This window comes from Phytophthora parasitica (assembly GCF_000247585.1).
Source record: "Phytophthora parasitica INRA-310 unplaced genomic scaffold supercont2.5, whole genome shotgun sequence".
Taxonomy (NCBI): Eukaryota; Oomycota; class Peronosporomycetes; order Peronosporales; family Peronosporaceae; genus Phytophthora; species Phytophthora nicotianae.
Genome location: NW_008648991.1, coordinates 820627 through 829860, shown reverse-complemented (window position 1 = coordinate 829860; position 9234 = coordinate 820627). Strand labels below are relative to the sequence as shown.

General features: G+C 45.0%; 3 protein-coding genes across 3 annotated transcripts; all 3 read left to right on the top strand.

Annotated features, from left to right (window-relative positions):
- Positions 1–313: 313 nt before the first annotated feature.
- PPTG_04586 (hypothetical protein) lies at positions 314–2623 on the top strand (the record flags this gene model as incomplete). Its single annotated transcript, XM_008896835.1, has 1 exon — positions 314–2623. One exon carries the CDS (start codon positions 314–316, stop codon positions 2621–2623), a length of 2310 nt encoding a protein of 769 aa, XP_008895083.1.
- Positions 2624–3191: 568 nt separating this feature from the next.
- Positions 3192–5550, top strand: PPTG_04585 (hypothetical protein; the record flags this gene model as incomplete). Its single annotated transcript, XM_008896834.1, has 2 exons — positions 3192–3369; positions 3428–5550. The coding sequence occupies 2 exons, from the start codon at positions 3192–3194 to the stop codon at positions 5548–5550; spliced, it is 2301 nt and encodes a 766-aa protein (XP_008895082.1).
- A 339-nt stretch (positions 5551–5889) lies between these two features.
- Positions 5890–6537, top strand: PPTG_21432 (hypothetical protein; the record flags this gene model as incomplete). The annotated part of the gene is made up of 3 exons (XM_008897442.1): positions 5890–5921; positions 6079–6184; positions 6487–6537. The coding sequence occupies 3 exons, from the start codon at positions 5890–5892 to the stop codon at positions 6535–6537; spliced, it is 189 nt and encodes a 62-aa protein (XP_008895690.1).
- Between the last annotated feature and the right edge of the window lie 2697 nt (positions 6538–9234).

The window sequence follows — 9234 nt, the reverse complement described above, 5'->3', positions numbered from 1 at the left end:
ATGTGTCTTCATTGAGTATAGTCATGACTGAATATACACTTACGTTGTCCATCAACTCGTAGCTTTACACTTTACTTTGGATGGGAGCTAACATATATTTTTAGTTAGCGGAACAAGACAGCACTCTGATTATAGTAGACGTTATGCTGCAAAAAAACTGCGTACACAGGTTTTCTTACGTCATTTCTGGGAAGAAACCTAACAGCACTATGGGATGCTACATAATAGCCTGAAAATAATCGAGGAACCTCGAGCCTTTGCTGTCCATTTCAACTTCGGTTGGACTCCGCACGTGGCAGCGTAGATTACCAGTATGTCTCCACAGGAATGTCAGAAGTCTATACCCGATCGGTCCATGTCCACATGGTCAGCTCACTACTTCGAGCAGCAGAAGGCGTTGAAAGGAAAGCAGAAACTAACGAGTAAAATGCGACCGGCAGCTATCGGTGCTGCTGTCGCCGTGTTCGGACGCATTGTGCTCATGCCAGCGATGCTTCTGACGGTCTTTGGCGTAACCGGGTACCTCTCGGACGGCACGTTCCTCATCGAGTACAAGGACAGCTACTTCGCCTACAGTCAAATGGATCTCGTCATGTCTGGAGGATGCACACCGTGTCATACTTACTGCAAGCGAGTGCTGCATCAAATGGCGACTTTCGATCACGAAGCGCTTATGAGTAAACCTACATTCGAGGATCTGTACACCACTACATCCTGGGACTACAGTATACTCAGCTCCGAAGCGCTGGCTCTTGCTGATCGTCTAGAAGCTAGTGGCGCTATCTGTTCCGGTGGCGTCGATGAATGGGGGTCCCCGCTCTCAATTATCACTGGCACGGCAGCAGAAGTAGTCGAGATCATCGAGACGTTGAATCTGTCCGTGACTCCACTGGAACTTGCCGAAGCTAGGAAAGGCATTGAGACCAAGGACGAATGTATCACAAAATGGGCCGTTGAAGGCCATTTGAGACTCTTTATGTTCCAGGCAGTTAAGAACAGCATCGACTATTCCTCCATCCCAGCGGCAGACTTTAACGCTTATCCGGAATATGCGGACTGTCGTCCTGCAGTAAATAATGAAGGAGTTATTGGAGAGAAGTTGGCTTTGTCGACTGCAGGAGAAGATTTGGTTGCTGTGGTTCCGGATATTCTCAAGCTGTTTCCCTTCAGTTTTAAGAGCAGTTTACCTGTAATTCCGCGGACATTGGCCACTACGAGTCCTACGATTTATAACGTAAAACACGTGAACCAGTCACTATTTCGAGGGTACTATGGAGGGTGTCGAGTACGCGCAGTCAACACGACGGGAGTTTACATCGAAGATACCTGTAACGTTGTCAAACATTGGGCGAATTATGGACTTATGCTCCAAGCCCCGGACGATATCCCAGCGTGTACAACCGGTAGTGACAGTATCTGTATCCACAACTACTATAACTCACTCTGGGAATGGGTTACGGGCACGGACGAGACACCAGGACGTGCATTGATGAAGATTAGCGTGTTCCGTAATCGATACGCAGATACGGTGGCACTTAGTGTATTACCCGGCATGGTCATGGTACAGATGATGTTAATGGGGATCATCAGTTTGTACCAAATTATGTCGCACAAACAGTCGGTACTTTTGACGCAGATCTGGGCCTATCGATGCCAGAACGGACGCATGCAAGTGCTTTACCTCGCGCAGATCACGTACCATTTAATCTACAACTCGGATTTGTACTATGTGGGGCTGGTTACAGGCACGTTAACGATCGAGTCTGTAGCCAATCTCACGTTTAGTTTCTTCATTTTCTCTTATTCATTCATCAATCTGGCCAAGGCTCGATCAGGAGAACAGCAGCTGGATCGGTACTTCCGATTAACCTGGGAAACTATGCAAATCATTATCACGACTGCAGTGGCAGTGCTGCTGTACTCTATCCGGTCCAAATCGTTGAGTTGGATCGTAGACTATAACGGGCAATTACTGCGGAAGACGACGACTTTGGGCAAGAAATACTGCGGTCTCCACGACTCGTGCTTCCTCATGAATGTTAACTTGGCTGTTTTAGTTGCTGTTATCTCGACAGCATTGGGACTCGTGGCTTTGTCGGCTTCTTATTTCGTCCAGAAGCGCTATGGATCGAACGCTCCATCCTCACCGAAATCATCCAAGAAAGTGACGATTGTTGCTAAAGGAGCCAATCGATACATGGTTCATAACAGCAAATCGACCAACCTGGTGGAGGTTAAAAAGGAAGAATCGAAAGAACTAATCGAATTTCCACCACTCACGACGTTCGAGGAACACTGTCTTGGATCACCATTTACGAGGTTATTCAAAGACTGCGACGATTTCGCTTGTATTCAGTATATGGGCAAGCGATGCACGAGTGTGGAGGCTATATTGCTGACAGGATATTTGTTCTACGGCCAACACGTGTACCAGGCTGGATCAGTGGTGTTATTGCTTCTAGCTCGACTCATTCCTCGTAAATTACTTCGCACTTTTAATGTGCTTCTCATCCGATGGTATATGGATCCAGAAAACGGGACGCTGACTCATGCCTTATCCTGCACGTGGTTCGCTGCTAGTGCAGAGAACTACAAGATATCTGAAGCAACCCCAATAGCCTAGTTTCTCAATAAACACATGAATTTTTGTAAAATCTCACTGTTAATAGGAAATGATACGCTCGTTTGAAAACAAATCTGTAAGTGAATACTTGTGGCGTATTTTTTTTTGGTGCTGTTACGTTCCTATTTTTGCCTTCAACGGGTGCCAGATATCCTCTGAAGTCTTTATTGTGGTCTTCGTGGAGATAAATGGCCTGGACGCAATCTGCAACTAGAACATCAGGCGACTCGCGCTCATTTGTACGCTCTTCTTTTTTCCAGAGGTCTGCCGAAGGCTCCGCTCGAGCAGTCCCATTTTCCTCTTCTTTACTTGATGCAGAAAAACACATATCATCCTTATTACGACGGTCACCCAGGCGAAGCTCCAAGCTGATTCCATTCAAGACGGAGATCAAGAGCTCTCCAAATACTGACGTTTTACCGCAAATGAAGGCATTTGTACGCAGGTCTCTCTCCGTGATTTCACTAAAACCACAAATACGACGGCATTCCTTCCCGAATACTCCACCCATTTGGGTTACAGCACTGAAGCTTTCTTTTCTACGGGAGTCTTTCGCTAAGGTCAAAGCATGGCGACAGACCAATACAATTCAACCCCAGCGAACGGAGTCGACGTGGTCAGTGGCTTACTACGAACAAGAACGAGAGAGAAGAAGACGGAGCGAGCGATGGTATCGTCAGATTCGCCCTGCTTCAATTGGTGCCTGTCTCGCGATTTTTGGAAGAATTTTCGTGGCGCCTTTAATGGTGTTGTTTGTGTTTATTTTCACGGATTATCTCACAACTGGGACGTTTTTAATCGAAGCGAAAGACAGCTATTTTGCCTTTAGTGAGATGGACCTGGTCATGTCTGGAGGCTGCACACCGTGTCATATCGAGTGTAAAAAGGTTTTACATCAAATGGCCACATTTCACCACGAAGCTTTAATGAGTAAACCCACTTTCGAAGACCTGTATACAGCCACGTCCCGGGATTACAGTCTAATCGGTGCCGAAGGACTGGCTTTAGCCGCAAGACTCGAGGCGAGTGGAGCCACCTGTTCCGGTGGAGTGGATGAATGGGGATCTCCATTGTCAATTATCACGGGGGAAGCGGAAGAAATTGTTGAAATAATTGAAACTTTAAAACTTTCTGTATCACCAGAACAGCTATTGGAAGCGAAGAAAGGTATTGAACTCAAAAACGAATGTGTGACCAAGTGGGCAGTCGAGAGCCATCTTCGGCTGTTTAAATTCCAAGCTGTTAAGAACAGCGTAGGCTATTCCTCTATCCCTGCTGCGGACTTTAACGTATTCCCGGAGTATACGGAATGTAGATCTGAAGTCCCGTATCAATATGTAATAGGGGAAAAGTTAGCGTTAGCGACTGGAGGGGAAGATCCAGTGCTGGTTGTACCAGATTTACTCAAGTTGTTCCCGTACGGCTTTACTAGTAGTATCCCACGAGTTTCTCGAGTTGTTGCCACGTCTAGTCCAACCGTTTACCGCGCCAAGACCGTCATACAGTCGCTGTTTAGAGCGTATTACGGTGGGTGTCGAGTACGCACTGTAAATAGGACTGGGATTTATGTCGAAGATACGTGCACTTTATCCAAGCGATGGCAGAATTACGGACTCATGTTGCAAGCTCCTGATGATATTCCAGTGTGTAGTACCGGAACATCGAGTATCTGTATTCGCAATTACTATAATTCGTTGTGGGAATGGGTTACTGGTACCGATGACACTCCTGGACGTGCTCTAATGAAGATTAGCGTATTCCGTAATCGCTATGCTGACACTGTCGCTCTAAGCGTTCTTCCTGGGATGGTGGTGCTTCAAATGCTGCTCATGGGGCTGATCAGTTTGTACCAGATTATGTCCCACAAGAGATCAGTGCTGCTCACTCAGATTTGGGCGTATCGCTGTCAGAATGGGAGAATGCAAGTATTCTATCTTGGGCAAGTTACGTATCATTTGGCCCGTAACTCGGATACGTATTATTTAGGGCTCGTTACGGGTACCCTTACAGTGGAGTCTTTAGCGAATCTCACGTTCAGCTTTTTTGCCTTCTCGTATGCATTCATTAACCTGCTAAAAGCTCGATCCGGAGTACAGAAACTCGATCGACACTTCCGACTTACATGGGAGATCATGCAAGTGGTCATTACGACTGGAGTGGCTTGCGTATTGTATTCCTCGTATCTGACGTCGTTACCGTGGATTGTCGACTATAACGGTAAATTACTCCGTAAAACCACAATAGAAGGAGCCAAATACTGCGGTTTACACGATTCCTGTATCGTCATGCAGCTTAATCTAGCAATCATGGCTGTAATTGGCTCGACTTTACTGGGACTCATCGCCTTGTCAGCTTCATACATGGTGCAAAAGCACAGCAGTCCGTGGACACATTTCAGTCAAACCTTATCTTTCATCAAACTCGAAAGTCCCGTAAAGAGGTTTAATAAACCCAAGACTGCGTTAGAGAGAGTATCCCAAGGTCAGACGCCTCACATTGCGATCATACCGCGTGCTCGCTTTGTTCTCCTAGGGAAACACAAGCGAGTGGGGCCCGTAGATCACCAAATCACAACAACTCGTACGACATTCGAGGAATTCTGCCTAGGCTCCGAGTTTAGCAAGCTTTTCATGGACTGCGACGATTTCGCTTACGTAACGTTCATGAACAAGCGATGTACGAGTGTGGAGGCACTTCTACTTACGGGTTACTTGTTTTACGGCAAGCATGTGTACCAGGCTCCGTCTGTGGTGCTCCTGCTACTGGCTCGACTGTTCCCACCAAAATTCCTACGCACTTTCAACATCCTTCTACTGCGCTGGTGGATGCACCCAGAGCACGGAACACTTACTCATGCGCTGTCATGTACGTGGTATACGGCAACTGAAGAAAACTACTGGATTTCGGAGGCCACGCCGGTTGCTTGATCACTCGGTGATAGATTCGGGCTATGCATTGAAGTCACTGAAAACTCCATAATCTAACAGATGGAAGGAAGTAATGGTACCCGGAACAAATCTGGATTTTACTTTTAATAAGGTTTAAAGAATCCTTTATTAGTCCCTTCTCGTAGCTAGGGGAACACGAAATTGAGTTCTTCCGTAGCTCGCCGGTCTACAAAGGTAATATCTAGAGTCATAAACTAATTCTCATTTTTAGAAAAAATCGCCATTTCTATTGCAAACTTCTGGCAAAGATACTGACACCATCAGCATTTGACATATTTCGGCCTGTAAAAATATACAGGGATAAACTCAACACAGCACATGCACGCCAATATTCGCGATGGAATGGACATGTAATCACTACCCAACCATTAGTCCTATGTCAATTCCAAATGTATTTATTTCCTTCTTTATATAAATGTATTCATAATTTAAAGCTACACTAAAAAAAACTTCGAGTTGAGCAAGCGCTTTTTTTTTTTTTTTTTTTTTTTTAAAAAAAATTGACAGGATTCGCGGAACACATAACAATTTACTCAAGCAAAACTGTATCTCCTCGCATCTCCACATCTACTTGCAGCTGCAGCATCTGCGCGTGATGTGGACGATTGACCGAGTATTTCAGATTATTTTGTTAGTAATATTGCTCTGTATGTGTTTTTGGGTTGGATGCTGTTCAATTCTATTAACACATCTGTTCGTTGCTGAATTTGATTTTTGTGGTGCATGTTACTTTAATGTGATGGATTGTTTAAATATAGCAGGTAATATAGAAGGGAATGTATGCTAATCTTGGGCGGATGGGTCAACATCACAGATCATATACTTATCGAAGGGGTTATACGCTAATATATACGTTCTGACACGTTCTTCAACTTTGATCGATCGGCATCTGTAGGGATATGATTTATTGTTCAGAGATCCTCTATTTATGTTGAATTAACTGAAGACTCTGTCGTCTACGCCTAATAGAAACGTTGTATCTTGAGCTAGTTTTTCTCAAACAGCGTTGTCTTAAATATTCTTGTAGTATAATCGGGAGATTTTCAATCTCGAAAATGCCGACTGGCAGTATTCCTTAGTAGGAGAACTTTATCAATTTCTGAGCGAGTGCGACTTCCCTTATAGTAGTGATGTGCCATTTGTGCGCGTTGAATCCTTCGAGAAGCCTGATTGTTTTTATTCTTGATGTCGAAGACGTCGTTCCTTGTAAAGTTACTTGAATAGTACTTGGCAGTTCTCGTTGACGTTTATGCGTTAGGGCCTCGTGAAGCGTTTTATGAAGCATCTCCGGTGTTGAGATGTTCAGGGAGTCGGATAGAGCACCTATTGCCTTGAGTCTCGCGTTGCCTTGGCCTCCAGGGTCTATTAAAATTCATGCACTTCGTCGTTCACTCGGCGCTTTCACCACGTGGAATAACTGGCTATCTCACCAGGGCTGGTAGGAACATTGTGTTAGCTTAGACTGACTTTACTTTAGATTTCACTCTGTTGTGAGGAATACAATCGGCATAAATGCTCAGGAAGTGCCAGCTCCCCTAATGGTGTCCTCTATCGAAACCTACTCCAACTCTGCTACATCGATCGTGGGTATGCCAGCATATTTGACGCTCTGATTACCGCCATTGGTCGGAAAATTCTGTAAGGTATGTGATGTATGAAGACTTGTGGGCCAGTACGATCGCTGGATGGACTCTGCATTAGAATCTTTGAGAGCACATTACTTTTTCAATTTAAAACCAAAAGACTATCAATTATAAAAAACTCAATGATTTCAAAATTACCACAAAGCCGCCCCTTCGCACGGAACTGCTCTGGATTTTATGTGGCTACAACTTCATGGACGTAATGTACATGTAAGACCCTCAGACAATTTACATGCACTCAACTCCGACTGACCGGAGTTCGTGCTTCGTAGAGAAAGCATACTAATGTCGAGTCATCGTCAATGTTACTGGCACATGAAGGTAGTTCAAACCAACATCTAAAACATTCTGGAAAGGGAGGCCACCAACACGAAGCTGCTACATATCAAACGAAAATATTATCAGTGAAGAATAAGTTAGCCTCCACAAAGCGCTACGATATTAAAAAAACTTAATCTATGATGGTTTGTTTTATAGCTTCATTTGCAAGAGTTGAAGAGAAGGAAATGCATCTGCATCTGCAGAAAGCTCCTAAGGCGAAAATCAACTTTAGAATCCTATTTTATTATGGTTGCATTTGTTTACCCTATACTTGAGTACTTCAGTGCTCGAACTAAAGTCCTGGCCATAAATTTTCGGACACCAGAAAATTACGATAACTTTGGCTGTAGATCAAATTAGCGCTTGCTATTTAGATGTGAATAGTCGATCAGAATAGCAAATAGCAGGCATGTGTAAATATTTGCGAATTCGAAGGCCTTCGATGGCCTCCCATACAGGTTAATTTTTTCGTAGAGGGTCAAAATTGTTCGGACAAAAGGGCATACTTTATTTCATATCATAATGATTGTCAGTATGACTAGAACATAGCTAGCCTAGTAGCTTGTCTTGTTTCCTCGACGCTCGATATCTTCAATGTAGCGGCGAGGCATTGAGGAGATCAGGGACTTCAATGTTTTATGCGGAATTTTGGCCCAGGCTGCAACGATGGCCATGGTGAGCTCTTGTGTCGTGCTGAACTGACAACTGTCTTGATAGACCTCCTGTGATAAAATAGCCCAGAGATTCTCAATAGGATTAAGATCCGGAGACCTCGCAGGCCAATTCATCACTTCTATTTGCGCTTCTTCAAAGAAAGTGCGAGTTTCGCGAGAAGTGTGAATACTCGCGTTGTCTTGCTGAAAAACAAAGTCAATGTCATGGTGCAGGTGGGCAATCGGTAACAGGAATTCAGATAACGTGTAGACGTATTTAGCAGAATTCTGCTTACCCATCAGCACCGCAATCTCACTCTTCCCCTCGATACTAAATGCTGCCATACCATCACTAACCCCCCCCCTGCTGACGCTTGACATATTTTCGGACCGGGTGACGCAAGTCACGCCAGTACGACTTGTAGCCATCCGGCCCGTCGAGATTAAATTTTTTCTTGTCGCTGAAGACGACGTCAGTCCAGTCGCGCGTAATCATGACTTTTGCCCAGTCCAGTCGGACAGCTTTGTGAGCAGGTGACAAGTCTAACGTGCTCTCCATTTTTGTGTATACTAGATAGTCTACACGGGAAAGAAGCCGGCGAAGGCTGCGAGCTGATGCCTTAGTCTCGGTGCGGGACTTGAGCTGCGCAGATGTGTAGGATCCGGTCCCAGCGAGCCGGATGACACGACGAACTTCACGGAGCGATAGCACGGGGAGGTCTTCCTCGCGGCTTGGTCTTCTTCGGTCCCTTGCCCTTAGTGGCTCGGATACCCTCGCGGATAACACGGCTCACTGTGTCCTTGGAGCGCTTGATAGGATAAGCGATTTCGCGAATGGTGTGACCGCTTTCACGCCTTCTTTTGCATCCATTTATCAAGTGAACTACGTCAGCATTACTGTGGCAGGCCCACTCTAGTTTTTTATAATTTAATATATTCACGAAACGTGTTTCAATTTCCACCAAAATCCCTCCTCGTGTTAATAGCCCTTCAGAAAACATGCACGTGACTCCACATATTAACGGTCTACGCTTAAATCTGTGTGG